Raw genomic sequence first — 23,917 nt, forward strand, 5'->3', positions numbered from 1 at the left:
TATTCGCCTCAAATACCTTTTTTGGTCAGAAGAAGCCCCTGAAGTGACGGCCATTAATACTTACCAGGTGCAGGGACTGGAAGTAATTAGGTATATAAGCCCTTGCGATCATACGAAGGGAATTAGACGCGTAGGGAGGTGCTTCCCTTCAGTTTGGACTCGGCTGGAGGAGTCATCCCACCGCACCTATTTGGCCTTAAGATTTCTCTTGTGGTGAAGCGAATTTATTAAAAATTGCGACGATTCCCCGCTTCCGCGCCGCTTCCCCTTCGAGGAGAAAGGCGGGGAGAGAGAGAAGAGGAAGAGGAATAAGTGCCGGGTCTATTAGTGCCGTGGAAACCCTCGAAATAGATAAATAAGGCGAGGGCCAACATCATGGCGTGCTGTCTGAGCGAAGAGGCTAAGGAACAAAAGCGAATAAACCAGGAAATTGAGCGACAATTACGCAAGGATAAGAGGGATGCCCGCAGGGAACTCAAACTACTATTATTGGGTAAGCCTTCATTACTATTAAGTGAATAGTTCGTCTCTAAATAAGGGAAATAGTCAGGCGACTATCGGGGTCGTCTGCTACATTGCGTGTTTACATTACCGAGGTCAGGCATAAATTGACCTCTCTGGTCAAGTTGACGTGACCTTTGACCTCCTTTGACCTCAGATTACTGTGTATTTAATGCGGGCAAGCTTAATTACTCATAACATATCCAGATCCCGTAGCAGAAAGCCTTCAGCTGATGACAATCTCGGTCCCCCATCTCATATTGACAGATCATCAACAGGCTAACAACCTCAATATAACACCCCACTTTCACCCCTACGCTCGCACGGAGGCCGACGGGGGTGGTGGTCTGGCTTATTTCGTGGTCCATGGAGATGTTATTCAATTGGTCTGTAATTTTTAGACGAAAGAATGGCCCCTGAGAGGCAATTGGCAGTTTAAGGTTGAGTTTGGGTGGGGCTCCTTCCATTCCGCTGACGGACGTCTTCGGAAGGGGAAAGTTGTGTCCGTTTTGGGACATTGGAGGGTCTAGGCAGCCCAATTGACCTGCTTTTATGACAGTGTAGGGTCCGGGTAGCCCCTGTAACATTGTTTGGGACATAGGAGGGTCTGGGTAGCCCCTCTGGCGTTCTATTGGGACAGAAGGGGCTGGGCAGCCCTTTTTACTTTTTTTTTTTTTTTTTAAAGGAGGGTCTGGCCAGCCCCTTTAATTTTTTTTAGGGGGGGGGGCAGAGGAGGGTCTGGGTAGTGATTCTGACCTTCTTTTGGGACAGGAGGGTCTGGGCAGCCCCTCTGTCCTTCTTTTGGGACTGAGGAGGATCTGGGCAGCCCTTTGACCATTTTGAGAGGAATTGGGCAGATTTAGGACATAAGGCTTATTTAGGTATGTGGTGAAAAGGGTATGTTGGTCAGTGGTCGAGTGATCCTAAGGCTAGCAGGTTTGGTGGGGGGTGGCCTTATGCCAGGTCTGTGTTGTATCAGTTGGGTCAATTTTGTAGAGGTTATGTGATAGGTTAGGCAATTTTTTGTGTTTTTGTAGGTGTGGGAGCTTAAGGTAGTTCCCTTGCTTTTAGGCAGCCCATTCCTTTAAGTGGAGGTCCTATTTAGCCTATATCAAGTTAATAGATTTCTTTAATGTAGAGAACCTGGAAATAGAATTCCCCAACTTTATAGTTATTCATAATATCGGTAGAACTTCAAAAGTTCAAAGTTGCAGCAAATGTTTTTATGTTGAACAGGCTGACATAAGTCTGTTCATATTTTATACTATATATGAAATCTCTGCTTTGATATTGTTACTGTTTTTAAAATGTCTTATTTAAATTTTTTCATTATTTCTTATATGGCCTATGTATTTCCGTATCTCCTGTCCTCACTGGGATTTTTTTTCCTGTTGGAGCCCTTGGGCTTTTAGCATCTTGCTTTTCCAACTAGGCGTGTAGCTTTGCTAATAATAATAACAATGAGTGACCCTAGTTAGAAAGGGCTCTCCTTTGGTCAATGCCAATGATTCTTATGTTACAATCATTAATTTTGATGTCATTAAATTGTGCAATCGTTGAGTAATGATGTCAAGCCAGGCTAAGTAATGAAGTAAAAATACAGTTTCAATTTAACAGCAATGCTCTGCATGATTCAATAAGCTAGGGATAATCTGGGATACAAGCATATTCTATGAATAATGTTTAAATTCAATTTTGACTTGAAGATTTACGAGCAACAGGTGGATTATCACTGATTAACTTTGCAGATGGGGTACCATAGGCTCATTTCCTAACCTACCCTATTGAAATATTAGGATCAGCATTACGTATATATAGTCACCAAATGCTCTGTACGGGCTCTTGTTCATTGGCCGTGGGTTCTTTGCTGAAGCCCTAGGCTATGTAATATAAGCCCCTGTTCTTTAGTACAGTTAGGGGTGGCTGTAGGTATTGTTATTTACTATAGTTGTCATTATTATTTGTTGTTATTATTATTATTATTATTATTATCATCAGCTAAACTACAACAATAGTTTGAAAAGCAGAAGGTTACAAGCCCAAGGTCTTCAAAAGGGAAAGCAACTTAGTGTGTGAAGGAAATACATACATAAACGATACATGATAAATAATAAATGTAGAAAATATATTAAGTAACAACCTTACAATAGATTATTATTATTATTATTATTATTATTATTATTATTATTATTATTATTATTATTAGCCAAGCTACAACCCCCTAGTTGGAAAAGCAAGATGCTATAAGCCCAAGGGCTCCAATAGGGAAAAATAGCCCAGTGAGGAAAGGAAATATGGAAATAAATAAATTATGAGAATAAATTAACAATAAATCATTCTAAAAACAGTAACAATGTCAAAACAGATATGTCCTATATAAACTATTAACGTCAAAAACAGATATGTCGGCTATAATAAACTGTTAAACGAGACGTGTCAATGTGTTTAACTAAAAAGGATTTGCAACATGTTTCAATATTTAAACTATTAACGTCAAAAACAGATATGTCACCTGTAATAAACTTAAACGAGACGTGTCAATGTGTTTAACTTAAAAGGATTTGCAACATGTTTCCACTTTTGTAGCTTCAATTGTGCAACACCAAATTGGGAAGGTCATTAGCTCATTGCAGGTAAACCCCATCTTGTCAAACCAGGAATAAAACTTCTAGAATGCCGTCTGGTATTGAGCCTTATGATGGAGAAGGCAGGTCTGTTGGAATTAGCTTCATACATACTGTACTTCACACTGTCAAGGATGGCCAGAATTATGAAAAAAAGAAGAAATTTTTGCTAGAGATTAATATGAAGATTATCTGGCATTCATATTCCAGGCTCATTTTTTTGAAATTCGATTTAACAATGCTTAACACAAAACTTACAACAGGATTAACACTTCATACTATTTATTGTTGGTCTATAACTAAAAAATTCCCTTCATATTGGTATGTAATGTTGCGTATTAATAAACTCATAAATGTAAATGATAAAAGAGAAAAACTAATAATTACTGTACGTAATATATGTCTTATGGTGCTAGATGTATGGAAATTGGACATAGCTCCAAGGGTTAAACTACAAGATTGGGTTCAACAAATTAAGATTAGAAAAATACTCAAAACTTGGTATAATGAAAGAATTGAAAACATTTACTGAGGATAGATTGATTATCAGAAGTTCTAAAATACTTTATCAATATGTAAAATTTTCATGCAATTAAAGGGATAACAGACAATGTGTTTCTCAAAAGTATATTTGCAATAAAGAATCACTCTTATACTGTAATTTCAAATAAAGGACATACTGCATTGCTAATGCAAAATTCTGGTTCTTGAGGAGCCACTGCCCTAGACTTACTTATATTTACATTTGAGTTTTGTTACGGTTCAACTTCATACCCCATAATTTGCGTTAAGCCCTAATTTTACCTAGATTTGTAAGATATATAGCAACCACTGGTCTGTTCAGGAGGTGGAACTGATCCAAACAGTACAGTAGCATCAATTGCATATGCAACAAGACAACTCGCATATTATTCGTGTACATATAATTGGCTGAGAACACCTTGATGACTGCCAGATATTATAGCACATTCATAAAATCATCATGGTTCTAATCTAAAGCTACTCATTATAATTTATTTCTTCAAAATTTAATGAGGCTATGAAAAGACCCATCTACTGTACTCACATCTCTAGGTTCGAAAACAAGAGCCTTATGATTTACGCAGTCAAAGGCAGCACTAAAATTAAGGCCAATCATTTGATCTTACTGACCATAATTTAGGGATTTCTGTATATAATTAGAAATTGTAAAAAGGTCATCACATCCTTCAAGGCACTTGTTAATGCAAACTTTAAAATAGGGAGCAGATGAATATCTTTGGCAAACCTATTTAGATGTTTTGTCAAAAGACATTAAAAAAATGAGATGTGGGAATTATGGAAATAGGGTGGTAATCAACAGGGCTAGAGCTTCCACAAAAAACATTTACCTAATGGATAAACATTACCAGTTCTCTAACAGTTTCAAAACGAACCTGTTTTTGCTAACTTGTGAAAAATAACAAGACATTTTAGGAAATAAGAAATCAGCTGTCTTGATAAAAAGAAAGGAAAAATACAATTTGGGTCTTCACCATATTAAAGTCCAGTTAAAGTGTTTTAATTTCCAGATCGAAAAGCTTAGCTGGCAAATTTAGCTTTAGGAAAATATAATGAGGAACCTCATTTTCTCATTACTTTGCTTACTGTTAAACACATCGGCCAAAATGGTCAGGATATGCTTAGGCAAAATAATTATTGTACTGTACAATATGTAAGTATTGTTTTCACACTGACGCCCTGTTTCAACATCTCTGCAGTAGAGGTTGGTGGCTGCTTTAATAGAATTAGGCATGCTGTTTTTATCTTGTGCCATTTCTTTGTATCCATATTAGCTCATTGCAGGTAAACCCCATTTTGTTCTAGTGCATAATGTTCGTTGAAAAGCTATTTTGTTGGGATCCATTTTTCATGACTCGAATATCTCTTGAAAAATTACTGTACGTATTTAGTTAACGTTTGACATCCGGGCAGCTGCTCGCAGGCTGGAAAAGTAGCTGGAAAGTAACCGATGGCTGGCCAATGAGATGCTGCCCAGCCTAAATGAAAATTTGGCCAGCTGAACAACCTTCTCCAGGAAGGGCTGGGTACCCCTAAACAGAGCAAAGGTAAAACTGGAGTTACCTGTCACAATTGGGGATTATCCACCAACCGTGAATGCCTACGTGAGGCAACATCTCAAACAATGGAATACATCCTACGAGGGTGCCCAATGGGCCTTCCATTGCTCAGATCAAGACCACAGAAAGGCAAACGACAACGCTCTTCCGTGGGTTCGACACTGGCATGATAAGAAATGATGATGATCAGGGCAGTGGCAACTGAAATTAGGCTATAAACACTTTAGGTCAGGCTTTAGTATAGTGTCTGTACTGTATATGCATCAGAATCTGGAAGTCAGGTTCCACCCATATACTATAGTCAATTTCTTTTAGCGATGCAGGTTTGCACTGACTCGCAGCGGTGCCCTTTTAGCTCGGAAAAGTTTCCTGATCGCTGATTGGTTGGACGAGATAATTCTAACCAATCAGCGATCAGGAAAATTTTCCGAGCTAAAAGGGCACCGCTGCGAGTCGGTGCAAATCTGCCTCGATAAAAGAAATGGACTATAGTCATTGCAACACAAGTACTTTACTTTTCTATTATGCTCATCAGATCCTTCTCAACTTGAGCTCTTAGTAACCCACCCTCTTGGCCTTTTCCTAGTCATATTTTCAGGTCTTAGGTAAGAACAAATCTAAGAATCTAAGAATGTTTGTACTATAATGACAATACTGTATTTCTAAAGATTATTACTGTAGAAGGAAAGTTTATAATGGTTCACACTCGGAAACAAATGTAGTCCGTTTTGCAGTATTATTGGGATCTTGTGTGCATTTTTCGGTCTTTTTATGACTACAGTATCATTAGTGTATATCCTCTTCTCCCTTTGCTGTCTGATATTCCTAGTTGTCTTCTTTGCCAGCCTGCGGGTGGCTTACTTTGTAACTTTATTGCTTCGGTTGCAATTTCATTCACTTTGGAGTATAGCGAGGAGGTTCAAGTTCGTCATGTTATACTCTGTGAGTCTCGACCTAGAGTTTCTGTGGCTCTTCATGGCTTCCTCTTCCTCTTTACTGCTTCACTTTGTAGTACTGTAGTCCCTTCCCAATTTCACTTGTCTCTTTGCTGTACTGTTCTGTGCTTTTGTTGTGCAAATACATTCTTAATAAAGAAGTTCAAAAGATCATCAGCAATTTGTACCAAAAGCTTAATCATGTCGTACATACCTGTAGTTTTGCCGCATAACCATAGATTATTTTACATTTTTTAATGTTTTCCTCCTTTTCTTTGCACAGTTGCTATCACTTTGGAAGGGTACCTCACAAATCAGTGGCCGGTAGTCTTTTTACAATGTATAGGTGTACAGTATGTGCATTTTTTTAATCTTAATGACTTATTATTATGATATGTTATGAGAATTATAACCTTGGTTGAAGTTACTGTATTTATGGCTCTTATTCATATGATCATCATCATCATCTCTTCCTGTTACGCCTATTGACGCAAATGCCTCGGTCAGATTTTGCCAGTCGTCTCTATCTTAAGCTTTTGAATCAATACTTCGCCATTCATCATCTGCTTCACGTTTCATAGTCCTCAGTCATGTAAGCCTGGGTCTTTTATTCTTATATCAACATCTAAAAAAATTTTGTAATATTTTTTTTTATTTAGCACTCAAATATAAAATGTAGTCTGGTTATTGTTAAGAGAATTTTGCTGTTTTTATTTAATAGTTTTCATTGACATGGTAATGTATGCATTTGCATAAATTTGTTATTCGGTATTGTTATTACTACTTCTACTAGCTAAGCTATAACCCTAGTTGGAAAAGCAAGATGCTGTAAGCAGCATAAGGGCTCCAGCAGGGGAAAAATACCTCAGTGAGGAAAGGAAATAAGGAAATATATGAATATGAGAATTCATGATCAATTAAAGTAAGATATTTAAAAACATTAACAACGTTAAAACAGATATTTCATAAACTTTAGAAACTTATATCAGCCTTTTTAACATAAAAACATTTGCTGCAAGTTTGAATTTTGCAAGTTTTATGCGCAAGTTTGTTTGGCTACTTACACATTATTACAAGCTTGTGATTTGATCCCCAGTATGGTCATCGCTGTTTTTTTTTTCTGTACTAGCTGGAACTAATAGTTTTTGTTTTGACGTATTGAAAACTACAGTAAAAGGTCCTCAACTTAAAAACATTGGGAGATATAAACACAAATCCGACAGAAAAAAACAAAATCAAGATAAAGAAATACTGAAATAAAACTATTATATCATTTCATACAGTAAGCAAAACAACATTTGTGATAATTTGATATCTATTTCATATGAAACTCAACTATTAATAGACTTTTTTTTTAGCTGGAAATCATAGTCATGGGATTCAGGTAAGGCATACCATAAACCAAAATTTAACAAGATTTGACTTACAAAAATTTGCCTTACAAACAAGTTTTTTGAACTAATTAAGTTTTGAGTTGAGGATCTAATGTACAGTAGGCTAATTCCACGAGTCATGAGGTTTAGTGTTAAGTGCCAGGAGGCCAATTGGTTTTTATATTTTTGACAGTTCCATCATTCTAGTAAATGATTTACAGAACATATTGTACTTGATTTGAATTGAATTGAAAATAAATTTGGTTTGATGTTGGTAAGATATATTTCCACAAATACTACAAAAGATCATTGTATAGTGGTAAGATTCATATTCCTGTATTGTCATTTGAAATGGTTGCCACAGTCAAATTGATTGTTAAACGTTTGATAGCTAATTGTCATTGTTGGTTATTTTTTGAGGACATAAAATTTAGCCTTTTCATTTCGGGTAAAGTTCTTCTCACTGTCTTTCTTCTTCCTTTGAAAATTGAAGGAAATGTTTGTCTCAATGCCAATTTTGTCCCTATAGGAATATTTAATACTAAACTGTACAGTATACTGTATGGACAGTATTGATAATGATATCAAGACATTTCTAAAGCTTTGCCAATTTCTTGTTGGTTAATTTTTATAAGGGTACAGTATCGCGATTGCATTTCTCAATGCATAAAAAATGTTACTTAGAAAGTAAATTAACTTTTTTTTTGACTCGTACGAATGTATCCTCTCCATTTTCTTCGTTCTGGCCTGGGCTACTCAAGGATATTAGATTGCCCAATACTTTGGCTTTTGTGTGTGAAAACAAAAATTATATGATGATCTAGACTATTCCTCCAATATCAGGTTCTTGTTTTTCTTGACTTGAAAATAATCGATTTTAATGGGGTGGGGGAGCATATGCATTTTCTACCTTGCTATTTTCATTAACCCAGTATACAGTCAGACGGAAATTTTTCATAGTGATATGCTTCAAAGCTCTAAACTTACTTAATTTCCTTTTTTAAACTCTGAATTCCAGTGATTCCATGGGGGTAATTCTGATCTTATTTGCCTGGTTCCTAACTCCAACCTGACTTTTTCAAGTTGGGTTTAGTGGGATTAGCGTTCAATTCAGTAGAGCAAGACAGGAGAAATGAGCCATATTAAAAATCGTGGAATTTGGAACGATTTTTAACCCTTTAGCCCCAAATTGGACGTACTGGTACTCTTGCAAAACACTGTTATTTACCTGTTTTTGCATGTTTCTGATAAATTTATGAGAAACTTCAGGCATTTTCCAAATGAATGAGACCAGCCTGTCCTCTATGACAAAAATTAAGGCTGTTAGAGCAATTTAAAATAAAATATATAACAAAATGTGCTCAAAATTTAACCTTACCTTGGGGGTAAAAGGGATACCAAGCTCAAATATCATACCAAACATCACCATTTTGCTCATTACTGAATCCTAAGGTGGTTTGCATTTCCACTGCACATTACTGAATCCTAAGGTGGTTTGCATTTCCACTGCACATTACTGAATCCTAAGGTGGTTTGCATTTCCACTGCACATTACTGAATCCTAAGGTGGTTTGCATTTCCACTGCACATTACTGAATCCTAAGGTGGTTTGCATTTCCACTGCACATTACTGAATCCTAAGGTGGTTTGCATTTCCACTGCACATTACTGAATCCTAAGGTGGTTTGCATTTCCACTGCACATTACTGAATCCTAAGGTGGTTTGCATTTCCACTGTAGTTGTCACTGATTGAATGAGTGAAAAATGTGCAAATGGGTTGTATATGTGATTGCATGTTGTTTTAATATCTTCGTTGAATAAAATTATGATTATATTCAATGACCTCACTAGTTTCAGTGTCTGGGCAGCCTCGAGCTGTAATGTCATCCAATCCAATCCATTTTGGTTCTCTGATTCTCTGCCCATATTCCTTTGCAATTATATGGTGTTAGAGGTAATCTTCCTGTTAGCAGGAGGTGATTAGGAATTGCATCTTGTTTAGGGTAATTTATGTCTGGAAAATATTTTAGGCTGATCAATTTATTACTTTTCATCAATACCATACAGGCTTTATGGTCTCCATTTGTCGAATAGTTTCTTTTTGAAGGATTAAGGTATAATTTTTTTTCTTTTTATCACACTACAGTGTGGTGTAGTACATCGTTGTAGGGAAATGGGTGTGGCCAAGCGCTTAAGACATAGTTGCAGTGGGCATTGAATTTTTTTTTTTGGGGGGGGGGGGTTTGTTCCATTCTCACAAGTTCTGGCTCTCATAGCACGCATCTGTTCGTCCATCTAATTTACATACTGAGGAGTTTGTATTTGCATGAGCTGGACCTCATATATAGTTATTAATATCACAAACTTATAATGAATCTTAAGATAGTTTATTTATGCTATGCAGTAGTTTCACGTCTGTTTTTATTGGTTAATATCAAACTGAAAATATCAACGGAGGCCTTTTAAAGCCATTTTTGTCAATCTGCTTTGTATCTGAGTACCTGTAGTTTAGAAGATAGGCTGAGATCACAGAGATAGAATAGATTTGTACATGTAATAAAGCACAGTCAGTCAGACAAGTAACAGTACTAAAAAGAGGAGATTGGCCTTGAAAACCATGGTAGAAGGGTGTATCCCACACATGAAGACCTAGATTAGTGGGGAATTCAGGTGGAAATTACTCTGGATAGTGGAGAAAATTCACTATATGTATGGTCACCTAGTGTGAAAGTCCTGACATTCAGAATGTAGTAATGGCTGTTGAAAATCTGAAGGTGTCATTTCTTTTAAAGTACAGCACATCGCACTGTCAGGTTTTTCCTTGTCAAACTTTCTGAAGTGTTATAGAGTTGTTTCAGTATAAATGTATCCTTTTAACCTAAAAAGATCATCAGTGCTGTTTCTTAGAGGCAATAAAGTGTATAAATAGATAGAAATGGAAAATGTTAAGTAGCATGTTATCAGATAACACCATTTGCCCTACATGGCTCATGTTATTAGGAAAAAAGAAGGCATACTTTTTAATAAACAGCAGTTTATTTTTGTGGTTTTGAGAAAACTTAAGAAAATCTCTATTGAGCAGGCAACAGGTGATAAGATTAGTAGTTGCAGGTGGTTTAGTCATGATGAGAAAATAAGAGGCATTGAATCTGGTATCCCGAGTGCTACTACCATTATGTACAGTACTTCAGCTGGACTACTAGGGGGCACCTTTTTGGGGTTAACGAAGACATTTTTTAAAAAATCTGAGAAAGTTAGATAACTTTAAAGTAATCGTTGTTGTGTAAAAGGGAGAAAACTTTTCAATTGGGACTGAATGGGAGTAGTTGAAATTTTACTACAGTAAATTACTGCCTACTGGGAGAAATTAAAAATTTAAACATCAAATGGTTTTAGAGGAAGGGGGGAGGAGAAGAGTAAGAATAATCCGTGGGAAAGGAAAGAAAGATTTTATGGGAATATTTAAAGGTTTTAAAGGCCGCTCATGAATGGCAGAGGCAAGGAACAGTGACATTGCCCAATCAAACAGGACAATGCCCTAGAGACTGACTATATTACAAATGATCAGCGCCCAAGCCCCCCTCTCCTCCAAAACTAGGACCGAGGAGAGCCAGGGAATAGCTGCTAATGACTCGGCAGATAGACCTATAAGCTCCCCCAAACCTCCCATCCTTAGCTCATAAGGATGGTGAGATTACAGCGACCAAATGAACTTACGAGTTTGAGCAGGATTCGAACCCAGTCTGGCTATCATCAGGCAATGATGTTACCACCAGGCCACCACAACCTCAATATCAGATAGCACAAGAGTGTATGTAAGATGAAAAGTATTGGTTTTCTATTTGACAAAGAGGATAGCATATTTTTTCAGCTGATGAAGTGTGTAAGGTTTAGCAAAGAGCTTAGGAGTTGAGGAAGATGGTGGCTCATCGTTGATTCATCTGTCACAAATAGTTGCCCTATTCGGATAGCAACATAAACCCTTTGAATACTAATATGTTGTTGAATTAAGATTTATTTAATTCCAACAATCCTATAACTTCTGTCATGGGGATGAGTGGCCTGTCTTGATACATCTCGAGGGCCACTGTGCATGTTTCATAATGGGAAATTTTGTACAGAAGTTTACTTCTTGAAATCTCACATATAAAATCTCACTTTTTCCAATTATTTACTTTATCTCTGATTTGTGTTATCATTGGTTGGCATTTAGTCACTAGGGAATGAATTTTAAAACTTTATACTGTATATAGAAATTTTCCTTCTTCCTCGAAACTACTTTTGATTGATGAAGAAAAAAGTAGTGTTAGTTAACTGAAAAAGAAGTCTCTCTTGACCTCCGAATCTTATGAACGATACTGGTTTTTTTATGAATCAGAACCTTATTTAAATTCACACACACACACACACACAGTGCCATGATTAGTCACAATTACATACGACTCACGGTTAGTAACAATCCTGTAACATTGCCAATGATTAGTTACACATCTTTACACAAATTTTCCACAATTAGGTATAATCTTTACCCAGTTCATCAATGATCAGTTACAATTTTCACTAATATCTCCCCTGATGGGTTACAGCTCCCCACACATCACTGACATTTGGGTGCATTCTTCAAACATTTCCCACAATTAGTAGCCTTTTTCACACCTGTTGGTCATGATTAGTTGCAGATTTATTCACCCATGACTATATACAATACTTGCACATATTACCCACAGTTATTTGCAATCTTTACACACTAGGCCACCATAGTCTCAATTTTTATACATAACCACCATGGTTGATGACAGTCTTCATATGTATCTCACGATTAGTTACAATCTTTACAAATGTCACCCACTATTAGTTACAATCTTTACACATATAACCCTCTATTAGTTACAATCTTTGTGCATATCACCCACGATTAGTTACAATCTTTACACATCACCCATGATTATTTACAATCTTTACACACATCAACCACGATGAGTTACAATCTTCATACACATTACTTTGAATTAGTTACAATCTTCACACACATTACCTTGAATGAGTTACAATCTTTACACACATTACCTTGAATTAGTTACAATATTCACACACATTACCTTGAATTATTTATTCTTCATACATATTGCCTTGAATTAGTTACAGTCTTCACACATATTACCTTGAATTAGTTTCTGTCTTCACACATATTGCCTTAAATTAGTTACAATCTTCACACACATTACCTTGAATTAGTTTCTGTCTTCACACATATTGCCTTGAATTAGTTACAATCTTCACACACATTACCTTGAATTAGTTACAATCTTCACACACATTACCTTGAATTAGTTTGTCTTCACACATATTGCCTTGAATTAGTTACAATCTTCATACACATTGCCTTGAATTAGTTACAATCTTCACACACATTACCTTGAATTAGTTACAATCTTCACACACATTACCTTGAATTAGTTACAATCTTCACACACATTACCTTGAATGAGTTACAATCTTTACACACATTACCTTGAATTAGTTACAATCTTCACACACATTACCTTGAATTAGTTTGTCTTCACACATATTGCCTTGAATTAGTTACAATCTTCATACACATTGCCTTGAATTAGTTACAATCTTCACACACATTACCTTGAATTAGTTACAATCTTCACACACATTACCTTGAATTAGTTACAATCTTCACACACATTACCTTGAATGAGTTACAATCTTTACACACATTACCTTGAATTAGTTACAATATTCACACACATTACCTTGAATTATTTATTCTTCATACATATTGCCTTGAATTAGTTACAGTCTTCACACACATTACCTTGAATTAGTTTCTGTCTTCACACATATTGCCTTGAATTAGTTACAATCTTCACACACATTACCTTGAATTAGTTTCTGTCTTCACACATATTGCCTTGAATTAGTTACAATCTTCACACATTACCTTGAATTAGTTTCTGTCTTCACACATATTGCCTTGAAATAGTTAGTCTTCACATATTGCCTTGAATTAGTTACAATATTCACACATTACCTTGAATTAGTTACAATCTTCACACACTACCTTGAATTAGTTTGTCTTCACACACATTACCTTGAATTAGTTACAATCTTCACAAATTGCCTTGAATTAGTTGCTGTCTTTACACATATTGCCTTGAATTAGTTTCTGTCTTCACACATATTACCTTGAATTAGTTACAATCTTCACACATTACCTTGAATTATTTACAATCTTCACACACTACCTTGAATTAGTTTGTCTTCACACACATTACCTTGAATTAGTTACAATCTTCACAAATTGCCTTGAATTAGTTGCTGTCTTTACACATATTGCCTTGAATTAGTTTCTGTCTTCACACATATTGCCTTGAATTAGTTACAATCTTCACACACATTACCTTGAATTAGTTACAATCTTCACACACATTACCTTGAATTAGTTACAATCTTCACATATTGCCTTGAATTAGTTACAATCTTCACACACATTACCTTGAATTAGTTACAATCTTCACACATTACCTTGAATTAGTTGCTGTCTTCATACATATTGCCTTGAATTAGTTACAATCTTCACACACATTACCTTGAATTAGTTACAATCTTCACATATTGCCTTGAATTATTTTCTGTCTTTACACATATTGCCTTGAATTAGTTACAATCTTCACACACATTACCTTGAATTAGTTACAATCTTCACACACATTACCTTGAATTAGTTACAATCTTCACATATTGCCTTGAATTAGTTACAATCTTCACACACATTACCTTGAATTAGTTACAATCTTCACACATTACCTTGAATTAGTTGCTGTCTTCATACATATTGCCTTGAATTAGTTACAATCTTCACACACATTACCTTGAATTAGTTACAATCTTCACATATTGCCTTGAATTATTTTCTGTCTTTACACATATTGCCTTGAATTAGTTACAATCTTCACACACATTACCTTGAATTAGTTACAATCTTCACACACATTACCTTGAATTAGTTACAATCTTCACATATTGCCTTGAATTAGTTACAATCTTCACACACATTACCTTGAATTAGTTACAATCTTCACACATTACCTTGAATTAGTTGCTGTCTTCATACATATTGCCTTGAATTAGTTACAATCTTCACACACATTACCTTGAATTAGTTACAATCTTCACAAATTGCCTTGAATTATTTTCTGTCTTTACACATATTGCCTTGAATTAGTTACAATCTTCACACACATTACCTTGAATTAGTTACAATCTTCACACACATTACCTTGAATTAGTTACAATCTTCACATATTGCCTTGAATTAGTTACAATCTTCACACATTACCTTGAATTAGTTGCTGTCTTCATACATATTGCCTTGAATTAGTTACAATCTTCACACACATTACCTTGAATTAGTTACAATCTTCACAAATTGCCTTGAATTATTTTCTGTCTTTACACATATTGCCTTGAATTAGTTACAATCTTCACACACATTACCTTGAATTAGTTACAATCTTCACACACATTACCTTGAATTAGTTACAATCTTCACACATTACCTTGAATTAGTTGCTGTCTTCATACATATTGCCTTGAATTAGTTACAATCTTCACACACATTACCTTGAATTAGTTACAATCTTCACACATTACCTTGAATTAGTTGCTGTCTTCATACATATTGCCTTGAATTAGTCACAATCTTCACACACATTGCCTTTAATTAGTTACAATCTTCACACATTACCTTGAATTAGTTGCTGTCTTCACACACATTACCTTGAATTAGTTACAATCTTCACACAATGCCTTGAATTAGTCACAATCTTCACACACATGCCTTTAATTAGTTACAATCTTCACACATTACCTTGAATTAGTTGCTGTCTTCATACATATTGCCTTGAATTAGTTACAATTTTCACACTCATTACCTTGAATTAGTTACAATCTTCACACATTACCTTGAATTAGTTGCTGTCTTCACACATATTGCCTTGAATTAGTTACAATCTTCACACACATTACCTTGAATTAGTTACAATCTTCACATATTGCCTTGAATGAGTTACAATCTTCACACATTACCTTGAATTAGTTTCTGTCTTCACACATATTGCCTTGAATTAGTTACAATCTTCACACATTACCTTGAATTAATTTAGTTACAATCTTCACACATTACCTTGAGTTAGTTGCTGTCTTCATACATATTGCCTTGAATGAGTTACAATCTTCACACACATTACCTTGAATTAGTTCACATATTGCCATGAATTAGTTACAATCTTCACACATTACCTTGAATTAGTTGCTGTCTTCATACATATTGCCTTGAATTAGTTACAATCTTCACACACATTACCTTGAATTAGATACAATCTTCACACATTACCTTGAATTAGTTGCTGTCTTCACATATTGCCTTGAATGAGTTACAATCTTCACACACATTACCTTGAATTAGTTCACATATTGCCATGAATTAGTTACAATCTTCACACATTACCTTGAATTAGTTGCTGTCTTCATACATATTGCCTTGAATTAGTTACAATCTTCACACACATTACCTTGAATTAGATACAATCTTCACACATTACCTTGAATTAGTTTTTGTCTTCACACATATTGCCTTGAATTAGTTACAATCTTCACGCACATTACCTAGAATTAGTTACAATCTTCACATATTGCCTTGAATGAGTTACAATCTTCACACACATTACCTTGAATTAGTTACAATCTTCACTCACATTACCTTGAATTAGTTCACATATTGCCATGAATTAGTAACAATCTTCACACATTACCTTGAATTAGTTTTTGTCTTCATACATATTGCCTTGAATTAGTTACAATCTTCACGCACAGTACCTTGAATTAGTTACAAGCTTCACATATTGCCTTGAATTAGTTACAATCTTCACACATTACCTTGAATTAGTTTCTGTCTTCACACATATTGCCTTGAATTAGTTACAATCTTCACACACATTACCTTGAATTAGTTTCTGTCTTCACACATATTGCCTTGAATTAGTTACAATCTTCACTCACATTACCTTGAATTAGTTTCCGTCTTCACACATATTGCCTTGAATTAGTTACAATCTTCACACACATTACCTTGAATTAGTTACAATCTTCACACACATTACCTTGAATTAGTTACAGTCTTCACACACATTACCTTGAATTAGTTACAGTCTTCACACACATTACCTTGAATTAGTTACAATCTTCACACACATTACCTTGAATTAGTTACAATCTTCACACACATTACCTTGAATTAGTTACAGTCTTCACACACATTACCTTGAATTAGTTACAATCTTCACACACATTACCTTGAATTAGTTACAATCTTCACACACATTACCTTGAATTAGTTACAATCTTCACACACATTACCTTGAATTAGTTACAATCTTCACACACATTACCTTGAATTAGTTACAATCTTCACACACATTACCTTGAATTAGTTACAATCTTCACACACATTACCTTGAATTAGTTACAATCTTCACACACATTACCTTGAATTAGTTACAGTCTTCACACACATTACCTTGAATTAGTTACAATCTTCACACACATTACCTTGAATTAGTTACAGTCTTCACACACATTACCTTGAATTAGTTACAATCTTCACACACATTACCTTGAATTAGTTACAGTCTTCACACACATTACCTTGAATTAGTTACAATCTTCACACACATTACCTTGAATTAGTTACAATCTTCACACACACAATACCTTGAATTAGTTTGTCTTCACACACATTACCTTGAATTAGTTACAATCTTCACACACATTACCTTGAATTAGTTACAGTCTTCACACATTACCTTGAATTAGTTACAATCTTCACACACATTACCTTGAATTAGTTACAATCTTCACACACATTACCTTGAATTAGTTACAATCTTCACACACATTACCTTGAATTAGTTACAATCTTCACACACATTACCTTGAATTAGTTTGTCTTCACACATTACCTTGAATTAGTTACAATCTTCACACATTACCTTGAATTAGTTGCTGTCTTCACACATATTGCCTTGAATTAGTTACAATCCTCACACACATTACCTTGAATTAGGTACAATCTTCACACATTACCTTGAATTAGTTACAGTCTTCACATATTGCCTTGAATTAGTTACAATCTTCACACACATTACCTTGAATTAGTTACAATCTTCACACACATTACCTTGAATTAGTTACAATCTTCACACACATTACCTTGAATTAGTTACAATCTTCAAACACATTACCTTGAATTAGTTACAATCTTCACACACATTTCCTTGAATTAGTTTGTCTTCACACACATTACCTTGAATTAGTTACAATCTTCACACACATTACCTTGAATTAGTTACAGTCTTCACACACATTACCTTGAATTAGTTACAATCTTCACACACATTACCTTGAATTAGTTACAATCTTCACACACATTACCTTGAATTAGTTACAATCTTCACACACATTACCTTGAATTAGTTACAGTCTTCACACACATTACCTTGAATTAGTTACAATCTTCACACACATTACCTTGAATTAGTTACAATCTTCACACACATTACCTTGAATTAGTTACAATCTTCACACACATTACCTTGAATTAGTTACAATCTTCACACACATTACCTTGAATTAGTTTGTCTTCACACACATTACCTTGAATTAGTTACAATCTTCACACATTACCTTGAATTAGTTGCTGTCTTCACACATATTGCCTTGAATTAGTTACAATCCTCACACACATTACCTTGAATTAGGTACAATCTTCACACATTACCTTGAATTAGTTACAGTCTTCACATATTGCCTTGAATTAGTTACAATCTTCACACATTACCTTGAATTAGTTTCTGTCTTCACACACATTGCCTTGAATTAGTTACAATCCTCACACACATTACCTTGAATTAGGTACAATCTTCACACACATTACCTTGAATTAGTTACAGTCTTCACACACATTGCCTTGAATTAGTTACAATCTTCACACACATTACCTTGAATTAGGTACAATCTTCACACACATTACCTTGAATTAGTTACAGTCTTCACACATTGCCTTGAATTAGTTACAATCTTCACATATTGCCTTGAATTAGTTACAAGCTTCACACACATTACCTTGAATTAGTTACAAGCTTCACATATTGCCTTGAATTAATTACAATCTTCACACATTACCTTGAATCAGTTTCAATCTTCACACATATTGCCTTGAATTAGTTACAAGCTTCACACACATTACCTTGAATTAGTTACAATCTTCACTCACATTACCTTGAATTAGTTTCTGTCTTCACACATATTGCCTTGAATTAGTTACAATCTTCACACACATTACCTTGAATTAGTTACAATCTTCACTCACATTACCTTGAATTAGTTTCTGTCTTCACACATATTGCCTTGAATTAGTTACAATCTTCACACACATTACCTTGAATTAGTTACAGTCTTCACATATTGCCTTGAATTAGTTACAATATTCACACATTACCTTGAATTAGTTTCTGTCTTCACTCACATTACCTTGAATTAGTTTCTGTCTTCACACATATTGCCTTGAATTAGTTACAATCTTCACACACATTACCTTGAATTAGTTACAGTCTTCAAATATTGCCTTGAATTAGTTACAATCTTCACACATTACCTTGAATTAGTTGCTGTCTTCATACATATTGCCTTGAATTAGTTACAATCCTCACACACATTACCTTGAATTAGGTACAATCTTCACACTTTACACCAACTTTAGTTATAATCCATTATTTTCATTGTCATGGATGTTTTTCATGAGAGTTTAAGTGCACTATATTGGTCTATAGTTCTTGTCCCAATTTTGTTTGGTAAATACACCTTATTCCTTTTACAGTAGTTGCTTTCAACTTAGTCCATATTCTGCCAACGTTTGAACCTGTTTACATTTTACTCCATTTGTGTAATAATTTTTTCTTTTAAGAAGTGAGGTATTCTTTTCTGTCATATTTTTCCTACCTTTCCATCCCTTTAATAAAAAAAAAAAAGGCGAAATGTTATTCAACACGATGTCATTTGGTCAAAGTTAACACAGATTGTTGTATGTCCATCAGTAATTATCATTCTTGGGGCTTGGCAAATGTATTTTTATAAGCTACAGTACTACTTAGCATTCTCGGCTCGCAGTCCTGTGCATACAACGTTTGTTTATTTGTGTAGATCGAATAGTTTTGTGGATGACCTTGTACTGCTATCATGAGCACCAGGTGTTGAAAGGGGAAAGGTTTCTGAAATGTGTTTATCAGTTTTATGTACACAATACCTGTGGTATATGGAGCAGAAACCGGAATTGTGCTTTTTCCCCAAGTATTGCCATGTGGAGTTTAGTCCATGAAAGGATTGTGTTTATACTGTATATAGATAGTAGATTTCATTTTAATTTCATATGTTTTTTAAAGCAGTTTTTGAATTTATAATAAGAAAACGACAGCCTTTCTTCATGGGACCCGAGTTTCTATAAGCTACTGATTGCGTGATTATTAGAATAAAAATTTCCCTTACTCAAAATGCAGGGAATAAATCAAATCTGTAATCTTGTATTTATTGATTTTACATAGTATTTTGGAAGTGATTCCTAAAGAATTGTTACTTTCACTACCCTGCTTTAGGAGGAGTACTGCTTACAGTCTACTTTGTCGATCTCTATATTAATATTTCCCTGTACATTATTTATTTATGACTTGTTGATCTATTTCATTTAGTGTCATCTTAGCCGGGTATACAGTACTAATATTTCCACTTTCATTGCTGCGGGATTTCCATGTCATTTGAGAAAAAAGTCCTGTGACTCATATGTGATAATCTAGAATTGTGACTCTATGGTCATGTTTGTTAACATACAGTCAATCATGCTAATCAAGTACAGTACTGAATGAGACACAGTTTTGGAACCACAGGTTCAGTGGCAGTTTCAAAACTTAGTACATTTTATTATTATTATTATTATTATTATTATTATTATTATTATTATTATTTTATTGTACTAGCTAAGTTACAACCCTAGTTGTTAAAGCAAGATACTATAAGCCCAAGGGCTCCAACAGGGAATAATAGCCCAGTGTGGAATGGTAACTAGGAAATAAACAAAACTACAAGAGAAGTAATGAACAATTTAAGTATTTTAAGAACAATAACAAAATTTAAACATCTTTCATATACACTATAAACTAAAAACTTGAAAAAATAAGAAAAAGAAAAATAAGATTGAATAGTGTGGCCAAGTGTACCCTCAAGAAAGAGAACTACCTCAAGACAGTGGAAGACCATGGTTCAGAGGCTATGGCACTACCCAAGACTAGAGAACAATGGTTTAATTTTTGAGTGTCCTTCTCGAAGAAGAACTACTTAAAATATCCAAAGAGTCTCTTCTACCTTAAATGAAAAATAAATCAAGTTGCAGTATTTTTGTAAAAGACAATAAATGTAGTTAAACAATTTACATCAGTATGCTATTCAGAATAAGTTGAAGTGTTGATATATTTTATGAATAAAAAATCAAATGTGGGTTAAGTAAATGACACAATCATGATTCCGTTAGTCATTGTTTCGCTTAAATAATTTTTCGTAATGTTACATTTTTAGACAGGTCCTTCTTGTACAAAATGGAGCTTCATTTGGTAAGGGTAATTTTTATCAAGCTAGGTAGAAGAAGAGTGGCATCTACAGGGTAATGATTTAACGTCATTGTTGATGTGAATGTAGTCACCTTCTTCAACGAAGTGGGAAGGAGGTTATGTTTTTGCCCCTTTTTATGTAGCTTCTTGGCCACAATCTTAATCATAGAGTAATGAAACTTGCAGGGATTAACTTTTATATAAAAAGCTGGAAATAATTTAATTTTAGAAGGTCAAGGTCACAGTCAAGCGAAATGTCCAATTCACATAATCAACCATAAGTTTGGACATCCTTGTCACAGGGACTTAAGAATTGGTTCATATTTGAGTGTATGAAAATCCATGACAATTAATGACTGTTAAGGTCAAAGGTCAAGGTCGAGTAATAAGCTGCCGCGGCGGAGGTCTGCGCTCTACTGAGTGCCCCTCTTGTTTATGGTCTGTGACTATACAAAGTTGTACAACTGATATAGCATCCCTGCACATTGTTTAAATTGTAAGATTTTTGTATGTTGGAATGGTCTTGAGTGACCAATGCATCTTTAAGAGGAGAGGAAATTTATCTTGAGGGAGGACTTTGATATAGGTAAAAGAAAACAAAAATAAAGTGATTTTATTGTCGGTATAGGGGAACTTTGTGTTCCCTAGATATATACTTTAAAAACTTGATTTTGGTTTTGAGTTACAAAGGTGGTGTTTGAGAGCAGCTAGTGACCATTGTAAATTTAGTGTTGCTATATCCATCATCTTTGAAATCTATGAAGTTCTTTAATGCATGTTTAATTTTTTTTTCATTACCTACATTTCTTAATTACTGTACACATTATTTAATTTTAATTTAAATTTGGCCATTTGATTTTTTATGTAGTGTTTATATAAATTTGACCGTTATCTAATATTCTATTAATTTTGATATAAACTTGACCACGCCCACTTTTGTCACAGGTGGTTTTACAAACACTGTTACTATAAAGTACCCCAGTTTTAATTGTACAGTATTGCTTTAGGTAAGTTTATGAAGTATTAGGAATGGGGGCCATTTTTTCAGGGAGACTGTTGCCATTCTTCTCCCCCCCCCTTACATAAATATGGTGTCAATATTCAAGGGTCAAGCATAGTTCTTTCGTCTTGAGTCCTCCATAGACGATGCTGAACGGTAGTTTCAAGTCCTAATTACAAAGCTGTAGTTTCAGGTTCTATAGATATAAAATTCTATACTAAAAAGTTTTGAATGGAGAAGACATTTTGTTTAGCAAACTGCTGTTTGGTGTATTCAAGACTGGTTAACTGCTGTGTGCACTATCCTCGGAAGAAGGCACAAGTACCGTAACCTTGCAAATTAAAATGGTTAACTTATGGACTTGTACATGTTTCTCTCAGTGGCATTATAAGAGTACAGTTTGTATTTAGGTTTTTTTGTTTAGAAAGTTTGAGAGAAGATTGAGAGCCATTGTAAGCATGGTATTTTTTTTTGTTTCAAAGTATCACGATGTTGAAGTAGTTAGTGTTTTTAATGCTATGCTAGTTGTGGAGCCATGACATGTTTGATGATCTCCCCTCAAGTTAGAAGTGTGCCATTTTGTCTGGAGCTTCCATGGTTCTGGTTATGATATGTCATTATAGGTTATGAGCCATCATTTTTAGAAGTGGTTTCATAGGATTTTATTGTGCATTACAGTATTTGAATCTTACGTCATTGTGTACGGAACATTTCTCTCTCTCTCGCTTTTTTTTTTTAAAAGGAATAACATATGTAGACTACAACAACCTCTTCATGCTTAGCACAGATCAGTTTAGAGGTAATGTACAAACTGGAATACAACACCACGCAATATGGTAATTTCTTTATGTACAAAATGGCAAATACATTGAATAGAGACTTCCAGTGGATGTAGTGAGCAGTAACATGGGTAACGAATTCAAGACTTAGACAAGGTCCTAAAAACACTAAACAAACTAATTCGCTCTACCCAAGAGCAAATGAAGTCTCTGCGGATTGACTAAAATGTCTCTGAGACCTCCAGATTCCTTGAACTCCTTGTAATTCTCGCACTCTCATTAGAAAGAGAGGCTTCTTTTATCTTCCTTCTTGTTTTTTGTTGTTTTCCATCACACTTTTTGTAATTATAGCTGAATTTTGTATAAAATGATAAAGCAGAGATTATTGAGTTTGTTTTGCTAGTTGGTAATCAAAAGACACATATTAGGTGTTTGAATTTAGTTTTCAGCTTTCCATTTTCGTATTAAATAAGATGGCCAACCATTGATTTTAGATTTTGAGTGTTTCATTTTACATATCGTTAGTTCAAGAACAGTCTTTGTTGGATCAAACTTTATTTTTCCTCCTCTTCCGCAGGTACTGGTGAATCGGGAAAGTCTACATTCATCAAACAGATGCGCATTATCCACGGCGCAGGTTACAGCGATGAAGACAAGCGAGGGTTTATCAAGCTGGTGTTTCAGAACATCTTCATGGCCATGCAGTCCATGATTAGGGCTATGGATCTCCTTCAAATATCATATGGGGATTCAGTCAATAGTGTAAGTACTGTCACCTGTGTTTACTATACCGTATAGTAATATTCCACTCTACGTCGTTAATTGGTTCCTAGACACCCGACGTAAGGCGATTTTCTCATTATAAAGGGAAATGTATGTTC

General features: G+C 34.8%; 2 protein-coding genes across 7 annotated transcripts in view; one reads left to right on the top strand and one right to left on the bottom strand.

The window, feature by feature from the left end:
* LOC137656682 (zinc finger protein 91-like) overlaps positions 1–23,917 on the bottom strand; it is a 430,152-nt gene that overhangs the window by 326,643 nt on the left and 79,592 nt on the right. The window lies entirely within an intron of this gene.
* Positions 1–23,917, top strand: part of LOC137656681 (guanine nucleotide-binding protein G(q) subunit alpha) — a 69,837-nt gene that overhangs the window by 261 nt on the left and 45,659 nt on the right. For all 6 annotated transcript variants that reach the window (XM_068390869.1, XM_068390873.1, XM_068390868.1 and 3 more), the window contains exons 1-2: positions 1–493; positions 23,614–23,798. The exon at positions 1–493 is cut by the window's left edge. In XM_068390869.1, the coding sequence (XP_068246970.1) occupies positions 376–493; positions 23,614–23,798 (303 nt within the window). In that variant the 5' untranslated portion in view covers positions 1–375. The remainder of the gene's footprint in view (positions 494–23,613; positions 23,799–23,917) is intronic.

This window comes from Palaemon carinicauda, chromosome 17 (genome assembly GCF_036898095.1).
Source record: "Palaemon carinicauda isolate YSFRI2023 chromosome 17, ASM3689809v2, whole genome shotgun sequence".
NCBI lineage: Eukaryota > Metazoa > Arthropoda > Malacostraca > Decapoda > Palaemonidae > Palaemon > Palaemon carinicauda.